Source organism: Oncorhynchus kisutch, unplaced genomic scaffold, assembly GCF_002021735.2.
Source record: "Oncorhynchus kisutch isolate 150728-3 unplaced genomic scaffold, Okis_V2 scaffold1157, whole genome shotgun sequence".
NCBI lineage: Eukaryota > Metazoa > Chordata > Actinopteri > Salmoniformes > Salmonidae > Oncorhynchus > Oncorhynchus kisutch.
In genome coordinates, this window is record NW_022263102.1 from 93,600 (window position 1) to 115,056 (window position 21,457).

The window sequence follows — 21,457 nt, forward strand, 5'->3', positions numbered from 1 at the left end:
TGAAAACACTGTGACTGTTTTCAGCTAGTTGCAACATTGAAATGCAGAAATAAGCACTTTTCCATAAACAAGCTCTAAATCATGTTTGATGCACTCTGGATGAAAAATTTTTGTTATGTTTTATCGTTGTTATGAAAAACACTGTGGATGTTTTCAGCAAGTTGCAACATTGAAATGCAGAAATAAGCACTTTTCCATAAACAAGCTCTAAATCATGTTTGATGCACTCTGGATGTCCAATTTTAGCTGTGCTGTGTCTAGTTGAGATTAAATGAACACTGTGGATAGTTTTCAGCTAGTTGCAACATTGAAATGCAGAAATAAGCACTTTTCCATAAACAAGCTCTAAATCATGTTTGATGCACTCTGGATGTCCAATTTTAGCTGTGCTGTGTCTAGTTGAGATTAATGAACACTGTGGATAGTTTTCAGCTAGTTGCAACATTGAAATGCAGAAATAAGCACTTTTCCATAAACAAGCTCTAAATCATGTTTGAAGCACTCTGGATGAAAAATGTTTTGTTATGTGTATTCGAGATGTTATGAAAACACTGTGGATGTTTTCAGCTAGTTGCAACATTGAAATGCAGAAATAAGCACTTTTCCATAAACAAGCTCTAAATCATGTTTGATGCACTCTGGATGAAAAATGTTTTGTTATGTTAGTCGAGATGTTATGAACACTGTGGATGTTTTCAGCAAGTTGCAACATTGAAATGCAGAAATAAGCACTTTTCCATAAACAAGCTCTAAATCATGTTTGATGCACTCTGGATGTCCAATTTTAGCTGTGCTGTGTCTAGTTGAGATTAAATGAACACTGTGGATAGTTTTCAGCTAGTTGCAACATTGAAATGCAGAAATAAGCACTTTTCCATAAACAAGCTCTAAATCATGTTTGATGCACTCTGGATGTCCATTTTAGCTGTGCTGTGTCTAGTTGAGATTAAATGAACACTGTGGATAGTTTTCAGCTAGTTGCAACATTGAAATGCAGAAATAAGCACTTTTCCATAAACAAGCTCTAAATCATGTTTGATGCACTCTGGATGAAAAATGTTTTGTTATGTTTATTCGAGAGTTATGAAAACACTGTGACTGTTTTCAGCAAGTTGCAACATTGAAATGCAGAAATAAGCACTTTTCCATAAACAAGCTCTAAATCATGTTTGATGCACTCTGGATGTCCAATTTTAGCTGTGCTGTGTCTAGTTGAGATAAATGAACACTGTGGATAGTTTTCAGCTAGTTGCAACATTGAAATGCAGAAATAAGCACTTTTCCATAAACAAGCTCTAAATCATGTTTGATGCACTCTGGATGTCCAATTTTAGCTGTGCTGTGTCTAGTTGAGATTAAATGAACACTGTGGATAGTTTTCAGCTAGTTGCAACATTGAAATGCAGAAATAACTTTTTTCCAGCACTTCAACAAAACAAGCTCAAAGCATGTTGGAGTTCAAAATTTTTTTTTTGTGTTGTGTTTGATAGTTGAGAAACAATGAACACTGTGGATAGTTTTCAGCTCAACATGAAATGCAGAAATAGCTTTTTCTAAAACAAGCTTGAAAAAGCACTCTGGATGAAATTTTTTTTTGTTGTTTTTGTTTATGTGATGATGAACATTGTGGAACGTTTTCAGCAATACACAACATTTGAAATGCAGAAATAAGCACTTTTCCATAAACAAGCTCTAAATCATGTTTGATGCACTCTGGATGAAAAATGTTTTGTTATGTTATTCGAGATGTTATGAAAACACTGTGGATGTTTTCAGCTAGTTGCAACATTGAAATGCAGAAATAAGCACTTTTCCATAAACAAGCTCTAAATCATGTTTGATGCACTCTGGATGAAAATTTTTGTTTGTGTTATTCGAGATGTTATGAAAACACTGTAGATAGTTTTCAGCAAGTTGCAACATTGAAATGCAGAAATAAGCACTTTTCCATAAACAAGCTCTAAATCATGTTTGATGCACTCTGGATGTCCAATTTAGCTGTGCTGTGTCTAGTTGAGATTAAATGAACACTGTGGATAGTTTTCAGCTAGTTGCAACATTGAAATGCAGAAATAAGCACTTTTCCATAAACAAGCTCTAAATCATGTTTGATGCACTCTGGATGTCCAATTTTAGCTGTGCTGTGTTAGTTGAGATAAATGAACACTGTGGATAGTTTTCAGCTAGTTGCAACATTGAAATGCAGAAATAAGCACTTTTCCATAAACAAGCTCTAAATCATGTTTGATGCACTCTGGATGTCCAATTTTAGCTGTGCTGTGTCTAGTTGAGATTAATGAACACTGTGGATAGTTTTCAGCTAGTTGCAACATTGAAATGCAGAAATAAGCACTTTTCCATAAACAAGCTCTAAATCATGTTTGAGCACTCTGGATGTCCCAATTTTGCTGTGCTGTGTTAGTTGAGATTAAATGAACACTGTGGATAGTTTTCAGCAAGTTGCAACATTGAAATGCAGAAATAAGCACTTTTCCATAAACAAGCTCTAAATCATGTTTGATGCACTCTGGATGAAAAAATGTTTTGTTATGTTTATTCGAGATGTTATGAAAACACTGTGGACTTTTTCAGCAAGTTGCAACATTGAAATGCAGAAATAAGCACTTTTCCATAAACAAGCTCTAAATCATGTTTGATGCACTCTGGATGTCCAATTTTAGCTGTGCTGTGTCTAGTTGAGATTAATGAACACTGTGGATAGTTTTCAGCAGTTGCAACATTGAAATGCAGAAATAAGCACTTTTCCATAAACAAGCTCTAAATCATGTTTGATGCACTCTGGATGTCCAGTTTTAGCTGTGCTGTGTCTAGTTGAGATTAAATGAACACTGTGGATAGTTTCAGCTAGTTGCAACAATTGAAATGCAGAAATAAGCACTTTTCCATAAACAAGCTCTAAATCATGTTTGAAGCACTCTGGATGAAAAATTTTTGTTATGTTATTCGAGATGTTATGAAAACACTGTGGACTGTTTTCAGCTAGTTGCAACATTGAAATGCAGAAATAAGCACTTTTCCATAAACAAGCTCTAAATCATGTTTGAAGCACTCTGGATGAAAAATGTTTTTGTTATGTTTATTCGAGATGTTAGAAAACACTGTAGACTGTTTTCAGCAAGTTACAACATTGAAATGCAGAAATAAGCACTTTTCCATAAACAAGCTCTAAATCATGTTTGATGCACTCTGGATGTCCAATTTTGCTGTGCTGTGTCTAGTTGAGATAAATGAACACTGTGGATAGTTTTCAGCTAGTTGCAACATTGAAATGCAGAAATAAGCACTTTTCCATAAACAAGCTCTAAATCATGTTTGATGCACTCTGGATGTCCAATTTTAGCTGTGCTGTGTCTAGTTGAGAATTAAATGAACACTGTGGATAGTTTTCAGCTAGTTTGCAACTTGAAATGCAGAATAAGCACTTTTTCCATAAACAAGCTCTAAGATCATGTTTGATGCACTCTGGATGTCCAATTTTAGCTGTGCTGTGTCTAGTTGAGATTAAATGAACACTGTGGATAGTTTTCAGCTAGTTGCAACATTTGAAATGCAGAGAAATAAGCACTTTTCCATAAACAAGCTCTAAATCATGTTTGATGCACTCTGGATGTCCAATTTTAGCTGTGCTGTGTCTAGTTGAGATTAACATGAACACTGTGGATAGTTTTCAGCTAGTTGCAACATTGAAATGCAGAGAATAAGCACTTTTCCATAAACAAGCTCTAAATCATGTTTGATGCACTCTGGATGTCAATTTTAGCTGTGCTGTGTCTAGTTGAGATTAAATGAACACTGTGGATAGTTTCAGCTAGTTGCAACATTGAAATGCAGAAATAAGCACTTTTCCATAAACAAGCTCTAAATCATGTTTGAAGCACTCTGGATGAAAAATGTTTTTGTGATGTTTATTAGAGAGATGAAAAACACTGGAGATGTTTTCAGCTAGTTGCAACATTGAAATGCAGAAATAAGCACTTTTCCATAAACAAGCTCTAAATCATGTTTGAAGCACTCTGGATGAAAAATTTTTGTTATGTGTCTATTCGAGATGTTATGAAAACACTGTGGACTGTTTTCAGCAAGTTACAACATTGAAATGCAGAAATAAGCACTTTTCCATAAACAAGCTCTAAATCATGTTTGATGCACTCTGGATGTCCAATTTTTGTTTGTTTATTGAGATGAATGAAAACACTGTGGATAGTTTTCAGCAAGTTGCAACATTGAAATGCAGAAATAAGCACTTTTCCATAAACAAGCTCTAAATCATGTTTGATGCACTCTGGATGTCCAATTTAGCTGTGCTGTGTCTAGTTGAGATTAAATGAACACTGTGGTAGTTTTCAGTAGTTGCAAATTGAATGCAGAAAAGAGAAATAAGCACTTTTCCATAAACAAGCTCTAAATCATGTTTGATGCACTCTGGATGTCCAATTTTAGCTGTGCTGTGTCTAGTTGAGATTAAATGAACACTGGGATAGTTTTCAGCTAGTTGCAACATTGAAATGCAGAAATAAGCACTTTTCCATAAACAAGCTCTAAATCATGTTGAAGCACTCTGGATGAAAAATGTTTTTGTTGTTTATTCGAGATGTTATGAAAACACTGTGACTGTTTTCAGCTAGTTCAACATTGAAATGCAGAAATAAGCACTTTTCCATAAACAAGCTCTAAATCATGTTTGAAGCACTCTGGATGAAAAATGTTTTTGTTTGCTATTCGAGATGTTATGAAAACACTGTGGATGTTTTCAGCAAGTTGCACATTGAAATGCAGAAATAAGCACTTTTCCATAAACAAGCTCTAAATCATGTTTGATGCACTCTGGATGTCCAATTTTAGCTGTGCTGTGGTCTAGTGAGATTAAATGAACACCTGTGGATAGTTTTCAGCTAGTTGCAAATTGAAATGCAGAAATAAGCACTTTTCCATAAACAAGCTCTAAATCATGTTTGATGCACTCTGGATGTCCAATTTTAGCTGTGCTGTGTCTAGTTGAGATTAAATGAACACTGTGGATAGTTTTCAGCTAGTTGCAAACATTGAAATGCAGAAATAAGCACTTTTCCAAACAAGCTCTAAATCATGTTTGATGCACTCTGGATGTCCAATTTTTTGTTGTGTTTATTGAGATGTTATGAAACACTGTGATGTTTTCAGCAAGTTGCAACATTGAAATGCAGAAATAAGCACTTTCCATAAACAAGCTCTAAATCATGTTTGATGCACTCTGGATGTCCAATTTTAGCTGTGCTGTGTCTAGTTGAGATTAATGAACACTGTGGATAGTTTTCAGCTAGTTGCAACATTGAAATGCAGAAATAAGCACTTTCCATAAACAAGCTCTAAATCATGTTTGATGCACTCTGGATGTCCAATTTTAGTGTGTGCTGTGTCTAGTTGAGATTAAATGAACACTGTGGATAGTTTTCAGCTAGTTGCAACATTGAAATGCAGAAATAAGCACTTTTCCATAAACAAGCTCTAAATCATGTTTGAAGCACTCTGGATGAAAAATGTTTGTGTTATGTTTATTCGAGATGTTATGAAACACTGTGGACTGTTTCAGCTAGTTGCAACATTGAAATGCAGAAAATAAGCACTTTCCATAAACAAGCTCTAAATCATGTTTTTGAAGCACTCTGGATGAAAATGTTTTTTTATGTTTATTCGAGATGTTATGAAAACACTTGTGGACTGTTTTCAGCAGTTTCCAACTTGAATTGCCAGAAATAAGAACTTTCCATAAACAGCTCTAAATCCTGTTTGAAGCACTCTGGATCAATAATAAGAAGAGACTTGCTTGGGCCAAGAAACATGAGCAATGGACATTAGAGTGGTGGAAATCTGTCCTTTGATGTGATGAGTCCAAATTCTAGATTTTTGGTTCCTAACGCTGTGACTTTATGAAACGCAGAGTAGGTGAACGGATGATCTCCGCATGTGTAGCTCCCACCGTGAAGCATAGAGGAGGAGGTGTGATGGTGTGGAGGTGCATTGCTGGTGACACTGTCTGTGATTTAGAATTCAAGGCACACTTAACCAGCATGGCTACCACAGCATTCTGCAGCTATACGCCATCCCATCTGGTTTGCACTTAGTGGGACTATCATTTGTTTTTCAACAGGACAATGAGCCAACACACCTCTGCATAAGGGCTATTTGACCAAGAAGGAGCGTGATAGAGTGCTGCATCAGATGACCTGGCCTCCACAATCACCCAAACTCAACCCAATTAAGATGGTTTGAGATGAGTTGGACCACAGAGTGAAGATAAAACAGCCAACAACTGCTCAGCATATGTGGGAACTCCTTCAAGACTGTTGGAAAAGCATTCAATGTGAAGCTGTTTGAGAGAATGCCAAGAGTGTGCAAACCTGTCATCAAGGCAAAAGGTGATTACTTTGAAGAATCTCAAATCTAAAATATATTTAGACTTGTTTATCACTTTTTTGGTTACTACATGATTCCATATGTGTTATTTCATAGTTGTGATGTGCTCACTATTATTCTCCAATGTAGAAAACAGTAAAAAGAAAGAAAAACCCTTGAATGAGTAGGGTGTGTCCAAAACTTTTGACTGGTATATATATATATATATATATATAGTTTTTTTCATCATCACTTTGTTTACTTGGTGGGGTCAAATAAACCACGTAGGATGCCTATTGAAGAACCCTGCAATAGACAGACGGGTTATCATGGATAATGTAGAAGATTGTTCTTACATGGTGCACCAGTTTGTAGGGAATGTGGAGATGTACTTACCCTCTTGTTGAGTAACCAGAACATGGGTACCAGGTGGCCCGGAGCACCCAATTCCCCTTTTTTACCCTGGGGGGAGATAGGAGAAATTACAATTGGGGGCTTAATTATCATGTTAATAATTTTATGCTAATTAATACGGCCTTATTAAAATAAAATATCTTACCTCAGTTCCCGATTCACCTGTATCACCCTAGGTTTAGAGACGCAAAATCACAAATATGTTTATTGTGTTGGTGTGTTTGGGGAATAGCCAGACTTGCTCCAAATCATACCTTTTTTGCCATCATCTCCTCTTTGTCCTTGCTCTCCCTGTCTCAAGAGAATAATTAGGAAGACTTCATTTTGGGGTATTTGTGGGGTATTTTTTAAGTGATCTTATTAAAATGCTGGAACAGAGCAGGAACATAAAAAAAATACAATATTATTTGACAAAGAGAAAAAAATGCTCACATCTTTTCCAGCCAGACCTCTCTTCCATCAATGCCAGGTCTACCCTACATATCAAGAGGTAAATATTCACTTACAACTAGCAAAAAAATCTAACTTCAAATAATGATATAGTGTTTTTGCTATACAAATCATAGCCAAATTGTTGGAATACCTATGTACAGTTGAAGTCGGAAGTTACCATACACCTTAGCCAAATACATTTAAACTCAGTTTTTCACAATTCCTGACATTTAATCGTAGTACAAATTCCCTGTCTTAGGTCAGTTAGAATCAGCACTTTATTTTAAGAATGTGAAATGTCAGAATAATAGTAGAGAGAATGATTTATTTCAGCTTTTATTTCTTTCATCACATTCCCAGTGGGTCAGAAGTTTACATACACTCAATTAGTATTTGGTAGGATTGCCTTTAAATTGATTAACTTGGTTCAAACATTTCAGGTAGCCTTCCACAAGCTTCCCACAATAAGTTGGGTGAATTTTGGCCCATTCCTCCCGACAGAGCTGGTGTAACTGAGTCAGGTTTGTAGGCCTCCTTGCCCGCACACGCTTTTTCAGTTCTGCCCACACATTCTCTGTAGGATTGAGGTCAGCGCTTTGTGATGGCCACTCCAATACCCTGACTTTGTTGTCCTTAAGCCATTTGACCACAACTTGGGAAGTATGCTTGGGATCATTGTCCATTTGGAAGACCCATTTGTGACCAAGCTTTAACTTCCTGACTGATGTCTTGAGATGTTGCTTCAATACATCCGCATCATTTTCCTCCCTCATGATGCCATCTATTTTATGAAGTGCAACATGATGCTGCCACCCCCGTGCATCACGGTTGGGATGGTGTTCTTCGGCTTGCAAGCCTCCCCCTTATTCCTCCAAACATAACGATGGTCATTATGGCCAAACAGTTATATTTTTGTTTCATCAGACCAGAGGACATTTCTCCAAAAAGTATGATCTTTGTCCCCGTGTGCAGTTGCAAACTGTAGTTTGGCTTTTTTATGGCAGTTTTGGAGCAGTGGCTTCTTCCTTGCTGAGCTGCCTTTCAGATTATGTCGATATAGGACTTGTTTTACTGTGGATATAGATACTTTTGTACCGGTTTTCTCCAGCATCTTCACAAGGTTGATTTGCACTTTTCGCACCAAAGTACGTTCATCTCTAGGAGACAGAACACTTCTCCTTCCTGAGTGGTATGACGGCTGCGTGGTCCCATGGTGTTTATACTTGATTTCTTTTGGTTTTCCCATGATGTCAAGCAAAGAGGCACTGAGTTTGAAGGTAGGACTTGAAATACATCCACAGGTACACCTCTAATTGACAGAAGCTTCTAAAGCCATGACATAATTTTCTGGAATTTTACAAGCTGTTTAAAGGCACAGTCAACTTAGTGTATGTAAACTTCTGACCCACTGGAATTGTGATACAGTGAATTATAAGTGAAATAATCTGTCTGGAAACAATTGTTGGAAATATGACTTGTGTCATGCACGAAGTAGATGTCCTAACCGACTTGCCAAAACTATAGTTTGTTAATTAACAAGGAATTTGTGGAGTGGTTGAAAAATGAGTTTTAATGACTCCAACCTAAATGTGTGTAAACTTCCGACTTCAACTGTATATTAAGTCATGTCAAATAGAATTTCTGTATGTGTATGTTATGATGATGACAGAAACATACTCACTGGGGTCCCAGGTAAACCAGGCATTCCAGCAATCCCCACCCTGCCTTGGTCTCCTTTCTCTCCCCTCTGCTCAAACCGACACACACACACACACACACACACACACACACACACACACACACACACACACACACACACACACACACACACACACACACACACACACACACACACACACACACACACACACACACACACACACACACACACATCTATAAGTGGGGTTCCTTGCCCTCTGTATACATTATGATCTTGTTAAATGACTCATGGATGACTAACAATCATCAGCCTAGTACAACATTGCTAGTACATAATGTTCAATGAATAGGCTGTAATCACCAATACCCTGGACAGTAGGTGAACCTGTGACAAGTTCCTGCTGAGAGAAGTCCACATACTATGCACAGCAGAAGGCTTTCTCATCAGAAGCCTTAAACATGTAAATTATGAAAATCACACCACCAACTGTATGGTTTTTTATCATTTAAATGAATAATACCTACCGTTTGATTCTTGAAGAATATAACTTAGAAAAGCATTGTGAGCTAGTTCGACTGTCTAATCCCAACGTAACCCAAAACATCTTCTGAAGTACTTGGTTAGTCCATGCACATCATCAATCAATGTAATGCAAGAGGGAAACTGCTGTAGTCCTAGAGAACCACAGCCAATGCAGGGTTTTGTCTCACCAAGCAGTAACACTCCCTGAATCAACTGATCATCAACTAACAACGGTCTTTAATTTAAACCACAATTGGTTTAATCAGGTTTATCAGAGCTGGGCTTTAAACACACCCTGTAGCTCTGTAGGACTGCAGTTATCCTCTGATTAAAGGAATTAGAGCAAAATGTGTTTATTCAAAGGGTCTGAATACTGCACTCACCGTTCCTGCCTCGCCTGTCTTTCCTGGGTCACCCTGCAGACAGGAAACCATTCAAAGCACAACACCTTGATTATCTGCTACAACTTTTTATGGATTGAACGATCAACACCCAATTTTGTCAATGTGAACTCTTACTGTGATAATGGTTCTGTTATGCTGACCAACTACAACAATACATCTAGCCTATGTACGTGTATGTTTGTGTGTGTTCACACTAGAATAACAACAACCGATGTGAAAGGAAGTGAGGGGATGAGGTGTCCAAACCTTGGATCCAGGTTTTCCTGGTAACCCATCCAGACCATCTCTCCCTGACACAGACCCTCCCTGTCAAACATGTTATCAGGGGTCAGATGTAAACATCAGTTACAACAATGTAATACCAATATAAGCCCTCAACCTTCACCCTGTAGGTTACAGTTATTTAGAGGTCATTCAACGTTGTGGGTATTACATACATAGCTTCTATCAGCCTGTTCACAGAACGTTTGAAAAGTCTTAGCGATACAACTTAGCGACAGAGCTCTTCATTGTTACTCATATGGTCATACCGTTCCTGGAGATCCTGGTTTTCCATCAGGACCCTACAGAGAGAAGAATACAGTGCTATTATTACCATGACCTGCCAAACATGACCTGTGACCTCTAAGTATCACACTCACCCTTTGTCCAGGCAGACCTGTCTCCCCTCTGAGACCGGGCTCTCCGGGATGTCCTGGTTCACCCTGATGGATGAGAAAACACACCAGCCCCAATCAAATAGAATAGAAAATAACAATTGAATAGAATAGAAAACAGCATAATCAAATAGAATAGAAAATAATATAATAAAATAGAACAGTATAGTATAGTATAGAAAAGGGTATTTCTGGAGAAGAGCTGGAACAATACATGTCAATGTATTACACTGTGATGAAGTACACCTATTATACTGTGATTAAGTACATCTATTATACTGTGATGAAGTACATCTATTATACTGTGATTAGGTATATATTTTTTATACTGTGATTTAGTATATATATTATACTGTAATGAAGTACATCTATTATACTGTGATAAAGTACATCTATTATACTGTGATTAAGTACATGTAAATCTATTATACAGTGATCCATGTCATGCCGATGACGTAGATTCCACTTATCTCACCTTGATCACCCTAGTCAGGATATTGTTGTCTGAACTGAACTGGAGGGAACAAACACAACAGAAATATGAAACAAGTCCAGTCCTCTTTATAAAGGGTCTTGAAAGGGTTAAATTAAAGATGGACTAGTCATATGAAACTAAATGAACCAACCAAAAAAAGTTCATGTTTAATCACATGTTTTCATCTAACTCCCTGGATATATAATCTAACCCCTTGGGCTTCTAGGAGCATCAAGCATCTTCTCTCTGGTTCCATCTGCCAGGGATGGCTGAGTTCATGGAAAGTTGTTCTGAAGAGGTAATGGATGATGGACTTACTTGCGCGCCTCCCGGAGGTCCTGGTTTTCCCTTCAGAGGCGAGACCATGGGAACAAAACAAAACAAGAGGGATGTGCGGTCAACTAGCAGCTAGTAAACACATTGTGCTAGCTGAGCAGTCCTGCATCACCATCACAATACTGATGGGAGATGCAACACTCACTCAAGGGGAACATAACATGATTAATAAAGCTGGGATTTTTCATTTGTGCATTTATCAGGCTAGGAATATAATTAGAAACACAAGAGTGTTGATGTTCCTGAACAATGGGCGAAGTCAGTGACGTGAGACATTAAACCAAGTGTGATGGAGAGTCAGTCAACCGCTGCATGCAGTGATACATGTCCGTCATGTTGTTGTGAATGTACACCTACAGGCTCTCCTTTCTTTCCCTCCGTTCCCTGAAACAAAGAGGAAATCATATCGCTGAACATATCCAACCACGCCGAGCAATTCAAATCAATCAGGTTTGTATCTTTGACAGTGACTATTAAAGTTTTACAAACAAAATGGCACTTGATAGTAAAGTCAGAAAATGCTTACAGGCAAACCAATGTTCCCGGTATCTCCTTTCTCTGCTGGGTCCCCTGGTCGTCCCGGTAACCCCAGAGGGCCCTACAGTCACAGTATAGAGTGAGGATAAGCCAAGAAATACTCCACTCCAACCAACAGTGCAGTATATTTCAAACTTGTGTGCAGAGAAATGATAAGAGTTGGGTAGAACATGGAGACATTACCCTTGTTCCTCTCTCACCAGGCTCACCCGCTGGTCCCTGCTCTCCCTGAGGAGAAAGCATTCATAACAGAGAGAAAACTTGTGACTCATCGCATGTTTGTGGGTGTTGTATCCAATCATATGCTGTAGGTGCTGTGTCTAAATATAATGCTGTTGTACCGATTGAGGAGGAACAGCAGGATTGGGGCTTGAACCAGTAAACCAGAGGTAACATGGTGAGTGAATTACCCTGTGCCATAGAGGTTCAGAGCTATTGGCAGAGGTTTCATTGCATTTACGGTAAGTTACATACAAGGAGACTATACTGAAATATAAACTGGGTGGTTCAAGCCCTGAATGCTGATTGGCTGAAGGCCATGGTATATCAGACCGTGTACCACGGGGATGACAAATCATTTATTTTTACTGCTCTAATTACGTTGGTAACCAGTTTATAAAAGCAACATAGAATAGAATAGAACCTCTGGGGTTTGTGATATATGGACAATAATTATTTTTTTATTTTACCTTTATTTAACTAGGCAAGTCAGTTAAGAACAAATTCTTATTTTCAATGACAGCCTAGGAACAGTGGATTATCTGCCTTTTTTAGGGGCAGAACGACAGATTTTTACCTTGTCAGCTCGGGGGTTTGAACTTGCACCCTTTTGGTTACTAGTCCAACGCTCTAACCACTAGGCTAGCTGCATATGCCATGGCTAAGGGCAGTGTCCAGTCACTATGCGTTGCATCGTGCATAAGAACAGCCCTTAGCTGTGGTATATTGGCCATATACCACACATCCTCGGGCCTTAATGCTTAAATATTGTCCAGCAGATACAGATGCATGAACTCACCCGTAGTCCTGATTCTCCTTTGATTCCAGGCACACCCTATAGACAAGGATAATTGTCACGCCAATAGTGTCATCTAACCCATGCTGACTGTTTGAAGAACTATGTGAATGTATTGATCCCATTTATCTCTCTCTCACACACACACACACACACACACACACACACACACACACACACACACACACACACACACACACACACACACACACATCATTGCAATAACAGCCAGTCATGATTTACTTACATCTTTACCTCTTAGTCCTGGTGCTCCGGGATTCCCGGGGACCCCAACAGTTCCCCCTGCCCCTTTAGAGCCATCGTGCCCCTGTAAAGATGGAATCACTGACACGCTGCGTGTATGTTTTATTTGAATATCTCTAAAATGTCCCTACAATGTAATGATATTGATGGCATGTAAAGTGGACTGAGAGAAGTTATTTACCTTGGGTCCAGGTTTCCCAGACAAGCCAACATTTCCCTGTAAGGTGGAGGAGACCAACAAACACATCAAACATGTCAGCCTGTCCTAGAGTATCATCATGGCTCATCTGACCAATAGAGAAAATAGAGAAATATGCATATCTAACTTATCAGGTGCAGGACAGAAGACTTATCAGGTGCAGGACAGAAGACTTATCAGGTGCAGGACAGAAGACTTATCAGGTGCAGGACAGAAGACTTATCAGGTGCAGGACAGAAGACTTATCAGGTGCAGGACAGAAGACTTATCAGGTGCAGGACAGAAGACTTATCATGTGCAGGACAGAAGACTTATCAGGTGCAGGACAGAAGACTTATCAGGTGCAGGACAGAAGACTTATCAGGTGCAGGACAGAAGACTTATCAGGTGCAGGACAGAAGACTTATCAGGTGCAGGACAGAAGACTTATCAGGTGCAGGACAGAAGACTTATCAGGTGCAGGACAGAAGACTTATCAGGTGCAGGACAGAAGACTTATCAGGTGCAGGACAGAAGACTTATCATGTGCAGGACAGAAGACTTATCAGGTGCAGGACAGAAGACTTATCAGGTGCAGGACAGAAGACTTATCAGGTGCAGGACAGAAGATCGTATCAAAGAAAAGGAAATGGACAGAACAGGTATGCTCCCATGGTGATTTAATCAGACAACCTTTCGATCCGACTTGGATCTTCGTCAGGTCATCTGACCAATGACACACACCGGTAGTGAAGCACTCACCCTTTCACCGTTTTCTCCCTTTGGTCCCTGCTGTCCAGGAATGCCGAACCCAGGACTACCCTGTAGTAACCCAACAGACAGACCACACACAACATCGTTGTTTCTCTATCCGGCCGTCACAACACAATAATATGTTATATGTGACTGTTGTATCGACCATGTAATTGTTGTGTCGACCATGTGATTGTTATGTTGACCATGTAACTGTTGTATCGACCATGTGATTGTTATGTTGACCATGTAATTGTTGTGTCGACCATGTGATTGTTGTATCGACCATGTAATTGTTGTGCCGACCATGTGATTGTTATGTTGACCATGTGATTGTTGTATCGACCATGTGATTGTTATGTTGACCATGTAACTGTTGTATCGACCATGTGATTGTTATGTTGACCATGTAATTGTTGTATCGACCATGTGATTGTTGTATCGACCATGTAATTGTTGTGCCGACCATGTGATTGTTATGTTGACCATGTGATTGTTGTATCGACCATGTGATTGTTATGTTGACCATGTAACTGTTGTATCGACCATGTGATTGTTATGTTGACCATGTAATTGTTGTGTCGACCATGTAATTGTTGTGTCGACCATGTGATTGTTATGTTGACCATGTAATTGTTGTATCGACCATGTAATTGTTATGTTGACCATGTAATTGTTGTGTCGACCATGTGATTGTTATGTCGACCATGTAATTGTTATGTTGACCATGTAATTGTTGTATCGACCATGTAATTGTTGTATCGACCAGGTGATTGTTATGTTGACCATGTAATTGTTGTATCGACCAGGTGATTGTTATGTTGACCATGTAATTGTTGTATCGACCATGTGATTGTTATGTTGACCATGTGATTGTTGTGTCGACCATGTGATTGTTATGTTGACCATGTGATTGTTATGTTGACCATGTAATTGTTGTATCGACCATGTGATTGTTAAACCTACCATGTGATTGTTATGTCTGCTGGGTAGGGGTGAATTTCAGGGTAGGAAATGGGTTATGGTGGAACCTGAGGTAATGACAAGATGGATGACACTATTCTGTGTGGTTTACCTTCTCTCCTTTGACTCCTTGGACCCCTTTTACTCCCTGGGGTCCAGTCGGACCGATGGGACCAATGTCACCCTGAGTACCACAACACAGACAGTCACAGACACAAAGGCCAATCAATAAACACAACACAGACAGTCACAGACACAAATGCCAATCAATAAACACAACACAGACAGTCACAGACACAAAGGCCAATCAATAAACACAACACAGACAGTCACAGACACAAAGGCCAATCAATAAACACAACACAGACACACAGGCCAATCAATAAACACAACACAGACAGTCACAGACACACAGGCCAATCAATAAACACAACACAGACAGTCACAGACACAAAGGCCAATCAATAAACACAACACAGACAGTCACACACACACAGGCCAATCAATAAACACAACACAGACAGACACAAATGCCAATCAATAAACACAACACAGACAGTCACACACACACAGGCCAATCAATAAACACAACACAGACAGTCACAAAGGCCAATCAATAAACACAACACAGACAGTCACACACACACAAAAGCAGCTTAGCAACCAACATGTTGTTTTAACACAGAAAGATCTGAAGAGCCCCTCCTTTAACTCTAACTTTTAACAATAGATCTTGGACGACTACATCTAGAGAGGAAATAGCCATCTCTGTGGTGTATCATGGGTAATCCATGAGTCCCCAGTGGCCACTAAGCAGAAATGTAATTGTGTTGTTTGTTGACAGGCAAGCCTGGGGATTTGGTCCTTGTTGTGAGAGAATACTCCCACCACCAATTAACAGCACTTTAACTGTTAGGATACGATGGCTTAGAGTTTGTTGTAATGCAGATGTGTGGTTAGGGGCACCGTAGGGTTTGCAGGTTTTACCTAAAGTTAAAAATACTTAAACAATAATACATCACTTACCCTGGTACCCTTCTTTCCTGTGGGACCAAGGATCTGTTGTGATGAAACGGAGAGTAAGCATAATATTATGCAGGATATGATAGTACTGTGTATAAAACATGTAGCTAGGTAAATACAGTCAGGGAGAATTATTTGGTCTTGTAACATTACCCCTTTGGCTGGGTCACCAGGAACTCCTCTCCGTCCCTGTGGAGTGAGACCAAAGGTTTACCTCTCTCACTCTCACTAACACTCTCACTAACACTCACACTCTCACTAACACTCTCACTAACACTCACACTCCATGAATACTCACCTCATCACCCTTCTGGCCAAGAGCCCCCGCAAAGCCCTGAGAGAGCGGAGGACAATATATCTATTCATATCCTGAACAATACACATAACAAACTTACCTGAACTTATTATACAGAAAATAAATATATCTTGCTAAATAAGGTCATCAAATCTCATAACTAGGGCCCTGTGTTTTGGTTAATCATGTCACATGACCTGGATTTGAACTTTTATTTAAAGCTTTTTCATGAAACTGTCCCCTTTTCTTTTCATGTCAATTGGTCCAGCACCATCCTCAGACAATTGGTCCAGCACCATCCTCAGACAATTGGTCCAGCACCATCCTCAGACAATTGGTCCAGCACCATCCTCAGACAATTGGTCCAGCACCATCCTCAGACAATTGGTCCAGCACCATCCTCAGACAATTGGTCTAGCACCATCCTCAGACAATTGGTCCAGCACCATCCTCAGACAATTGGTCCAGCACCATCCTCAGACAATTGGTCCAGCACCATCCTCAGACAATTGGTCCAGCACCATCCTCAGACAATTGGTCTAGCACCATCCTCAGACAATTGGTCCAGCACCATCCTCAGACAATTGGTCCAGCACCATCCTCAGACAATTGGTCCAGCACCATCCTCAGACAATTGGTCCAGCACCATCCTCAGACAATTGGTCCAGCACCATCCTCAGACAATTGGTCCAGCACCATCCTCAGACAATTGCTTTCATTTTTGGTGTAATTCTAATTTCTGGAAAAGGCTTAAAATAAATCTAGATCATATAACATGATAGCCAAGAACACATAGGCCTACTCATAACATACGAGTCACAACAGGGTACATTTCGACAACACTTTCTGAAAAATGAAAAATGCTAACATTCATATTTATTTGTTATGGGTTACAGTGTTAATTGGCCAATTGAAATAGAAATATTAATGTCAGTCAATATCAGCCATTGGAGCAAATGCTTGACTGAAATTATTCATACTTTTCCAAACATAAACAGTGCCTTCGAAAAGTATTCAGACCCCCTGACTTCTTCCACATTTTGTTACATTACAACCTTATTCTAAAATGGATTATATAAAATCTAAATCCTCAGCAATGTACACACAATACCCCATAATGACAAAGCGAAGAAAGGTTTTTAGAATTTTTTGCAAATGTATAAAATATTATATAAAAAAATACCTTCTTTACATAGGTATTCAGACCCTTTGAAATGATCACTCGTTGAAATTGATCATCCTTGAGATGTTTCTACAACTTGATTGGAGTCCACCTGTGGTACATTTAATTGATTGGACATGATTTGATTTGGAAAGGCACACACCTGTCTATTCAAGGTCCCACAGTTGACACAGCATGTCAGAGCAAAAACTAAGCCATGAGGTCAAAGGAATTGTCCGTAGAGCTCCGAGACAGGATTGTCTAGGCACAGATCTGGGGAAGGGTACCAATAAATGTCTGCAGCATTGAAGGTCCCCAAGAACACAGTGGCCTCAATCATTCTTAAGTGGATTAAGTTTGGAACCACCAAGAATCATTCTAGAGCTGGCCGCCCGGCCAAACTGAGCAATCCGGAGAGAAGGGCCTTGGTCAGGGAGGTGACCAAGAACCAGATGGTCACTCTGACAGAGCTCTAGAGTTCCTCTGTGGAGATGGGAGAACCTTCCAGAAGGACAACCATCTCTGCAGAACTCCACTAATTCAGGCTTTTATGGTAGAGTGGCCAGACGAAGCCACTTCTCAGTTTTGTCAAAAGGCACCTAAAGACTCTGAGACCATGAGAAACAAGATTCTCTGGTCTGATGAAACCAAGATTCAACTCTTTGGCCTGAATGCCAAGCGTCACGTCTGGAGGAAACCTGACACCATCCCTACGGTAAAGCATGGTGGTGGCAGCATCATGCTGTGGGGATGTTTTTCAGCGGCAGGGAATGGGAGACTAGTCATGATTGAGGCAAAGATGAACGGAGCGAAGTACAGAGAGATCCTTGATGAAAACCTACTCCAGAGGACTTAGGACCTCAGACAGTGGCAAAGGTTCACCATCCAACAGGACAATGACCCTAAGCACACAGCCCAGACAGCGCAGGAGTGGCTTCGGGACAAGTCTCTGAATGTCCTTGACTGGCCCAGCCAGAGCCCGGACTTGAACCCAATCAAACATCTCTGGAGAGACCTGAAAATAGCTGTGCAGCAACACTCCCCATCCAACCTGTGGAGAAGAATGGGAGAAACTCCCCAAATACAGGTGTGCTAAGCTTGTAGCGTCATAGCCAAGAAGACTCAATGCTGTAATTGCTGCCAAAGGTGCGTCAACAAAGTACTGAGTAAATTTAAATGTTATATATATATATATTTAATTAGCTTTGTCATTATGAGGTATTGTGTGTAGATTGATGAAGGAAAAAAAATATTGAATCATTTTTAGGATAAGGCTGTAACCTAACAAAATGTGGAAAAACTAAAGGAGTCTGAATACTTTCCGAAGGCACTGCATAATGGAACTCAGAAGGCACTGCATAATGGAACTCAGAAGGCACTGCATAATGGAACTCAGAAGGCACTGCATAATGGAACTCAGAAGGCACTGCATAATGGAACTCAGAAGGCACTGCATAATGGAACTCAGAAGGCACTGCATAATGGAACTCAGAAGGCACTGCATAATGGAACTCAGAAGGCACTGCATAATGGAACTCAGAAGGCACTGCATAATGGAACTCAGAAGGCACTGCATAATGGAACTCAGAAGGCACTGCATAATGGAACTCAGAAGGCACTACATAATGGAACTCAGAAGGCACTGCATAATGGAACTCAGAAGGCACTGCATAATGGAACTCAGAAGGCACTGCATAATGGAACTCAGAAGGCACTGCATAATGGAACTCAGAAGGCACTGCATAATGGAACTCAGAAGGCACTGCATAATGGAACTCAGAAGGCACTGTATAATGGAACTCAGAAGGCACTGCATAATGGAACTCAGAAGGCACTGTATAATGGAACTCAGAAGGCACTGTATAATGGAACTCAGAAGGCACTGTATAATGGAACTCAGAAGGCAGTGTATAATGGAACTCAGAAGCCACTGTATAATGGAACTCAGAAGCCACTGTATAATGGAACTCAGAAGGCACTGTATAATGGAACTCAGAAGGCACTGTATAATGGAACTCAGAAGGCACTGTATAATGGAACTCAGAAGGCACTGTATAATGGAACTCAGAAGGTTATAATTTGTGATAAATTTGAGATAATGATGATGATGATGATAATTTGAGATAAACCTCCTGTATTCATTATGCACATTGCAATTAGGTTGAATTAAAAGCTCAGTGATGCAAGACCTTCTCAGATAGACCATTAGTCCTGACACACCCATAGCCGTGGGAGGTAGGGGTGCTGAGGGTTCTGCAGCACCCCCTGAAAAATCTGAATTAAAAAAAACATATGAATAATAATAATAAAAGTAGTGCACTGGGCCTTTACTAGTCTATTAGCGGGCCGATGTAGCCCATGGCTGGACAGGTTGGAGGAGGATGGCTGCCCACTTCAATCTAATCAGCTGGGTTAATTTCCCTCAGGTAGACACACTCCTTCACACAGATAATATGTGGAGGGAGAGGGCAGTGACGAGGGAAGGGGAAGTGGGTTCAACTAACTAGTTGCAAACTTTCTCAATGAAAAGTTACAACACAAGCAATTTGAAGGATAAAGAGAGCAAATTTGTAATCAGAGGATTTGTGAAGGGAGGGTAAGCCATAAAAGCCCTACAGGCTGTAAGTCAGGAGACTCGAGGCCGTCTTCAATAGGCACCAAATGGAAGACAAACTGAAACGGAGAGGGACTACCCATGACTTGTCCAGTAAGAAACACTCATTTTTGTTTTCTGTTTCTGCATGCCCAAATGAACACAGCCCAGGTTTGGTAGTGTGGTAATGATTGATTCTGTAATGGCTGGTTATACTCACTGTCACTCCCTGTGTTCCCATAGGCCCCACCTCTCCTCGATCGCCCTGTAGGAGACATAACCATAACATTACCACCACATTATCACCATGATCATAATCTGAGGAGCTACTCACCAACCTGACTGTAGAGTAAAAACATACTATCTATCGTAGCAGGAGATGTGATAACTGTTATAAGGTGGGGACTTGCACTTCATTGGCTTGTGCTCGGACTGGCGTACGCAAACAGATGCACGGACACACACACGCACAGACGCACACACGCACACACACGGTACACACTCAAAGCCCTTGAATAATGGATCTGATCACATTCTAAGCCATACACAGCCCAGCGATTGACCTGGAGCTGAAATAAATAGATTTTCTCATTTAATCAGCTGATGAAACACCACTCTTATTAATTATTCAGAGAATATTTCAATATGAGGCGGCGTAATGAGCGGTAGAGCAAATCAGTGTGGATTTAACTGACCTTATCCCCTTGGATGCCTTTCACTCCCTTCTTCCCCTAAATGAGGAGAGAAACAGTAGTGGAAAAGTACTCAAACCTCATACTTGATTAAAAGATACTTTAATAGAATGACTAAAGTAAAAGTGAAGTCACCCAGTAAAATACTACTTGAGTAAAAGTATTTGGTTTTAAATATACTTAAGCATCAAAAGTAAATGTAATTGTTAACATATACTTAAGCATCAAAAGTAAAAATACAAATAATGGAACATTCCTTATATTAAGCAAACCAGACGGCACAATTTTCTTGTTTTTTAATTTACGGATAGCCACGGTCACATTCCAACACTCAGACATCATTTAAAAACAAAGCATGTGTGTTTAGTGAGTCTGCCAGATCAGAGGCAGTAGGGATGACCAGGGATGTTCTCTGTTTAGTGAGTCCGCCACATCAGAGGCAGTAGGGATGACCAGGGATGTTCTCTGTTTAGTGAGTCTGCCAGATCAGAGGCAGTAGGGATGACCAGGGATGTTCTCTGTTTAGTGAGTCTGCCAGATCAGAGGCAGTAGGGAGGACCAGGGATGTTCTCTGTTTAGTGAGTCCGCCACATCAGAGGCAGTAGGGAGGACCAGGGATGTTCTCTGTTTAGTGAGTCTGCCAGATCAGAGGCAGTAGGGATGACCAGGGATGTTCTCTGTTTAGTGAGT

The 21,457-nt window shown here is 40.0% G+C and overlaps 1 protein-coding gene across 1 annotated transcript in view; it reads right to left on the reverse strand.

The window, feature by feature from the left end:
• Positions 1 to 6,651: 6,651 nt before the first annotated feature.
• LOC109878594 (collagen alpha-1(VII) chain-like) overlaps positions 6,652 to 21,457 on the reverse strand; it is a gene marked incomplete at its 5' end in the record, with an annotated part of 28,384 nt that continues 13,578 nt past the window's right edge. Inside the window, 25 exons of the mRNA XM_031817803.1 lie at positions 6,652 to 6,699; positions 6,790 to 6,855; positions 6,953 to 6,979; positions 7,062 to 7,098; positions 7,240 to 7,283; positions 8,921 to 8,986; positions 9,805 to 9,837; positions 10,072 to 10,131; positions 10,356 to 10,388; positions 10,467 to 10,529; positions 10,957 to 10,995; positions 11,275 to 11,304; positions 11,650 to 11,676; positions 11,819 to 11,890; positions 12,013 to 12,057; positions 12,848 to 12,883; positions 13,092 to 13,172; positions 13,290 to 13,325; positions 14,049 to 14,108; positions 15,115 to 15,186; positions 16,029 to 16,061; positions 16,179 to 16,214; positions 16,324 to 16,359; positions 20,296 to 20,340; positions 20,771 to 20,806. Of these exons, the coding sequence (XP_031673663.1) occupies positions 6,652 to 6,699; positions 6,790 to 6,855; positions 6,953 to 6,979; positions 7,062 to 7,098; positions 7,240 to 7,283; positions 8,921 to 8,986; positions 9,805 to 9,837; positions 10,072 to 10,131; positions 10,356 to 10,388; positions 10,467 to 10,529; positions 10,957 to 10,995; positions 11,275 to 11,304; positions 11,650 to 11,676; positions 11,819 to 11,890; positions 12,013 to 12,057; positions 12,848 to 12,883; positions 13,092 to 13,172; positions 13,290 to 13,325; positions 14,049 to 14,108; positions 15,115 to 15,186; positions 16,029 to 16,061; positions 16,179 to 16,214; positions 16,324 to 16,359; positions 20,296 to 20,340; positions 20,771 to 20,806 (1,161 nt within the window). The remainder of the gene's footprint in view (positions 6,700 to 6,789; positions 6,856 to 6,952; positions 6,980 to 7,061; positions 7,099 to 7,239; positions 7,284 to 8,920; positions 8,987 to 9,804; positions 9,838 to 10,071; positions 10,132 to 10,355; positions 10,389 to 10,466; positions 10,530 to 10,956; positions 10,996 to 11,274; positions 11,305 to 11,649; positions 11,677 to 11,818; positions 11,891 to 12,012; positions 12,058 to 12,847; positions 12,884 to 13,091; positions 13,173 to 13,289; positions 13,326 to 14,048; positions 14,109 to 15,114; positions 15,187 to 16,028; positions 16,062 to 16,178; positions 16,215 to 16,323; positions 16,360 to 20,295; positions 20,341 to 20,770; positions 20,807 to 21,457) is intronic.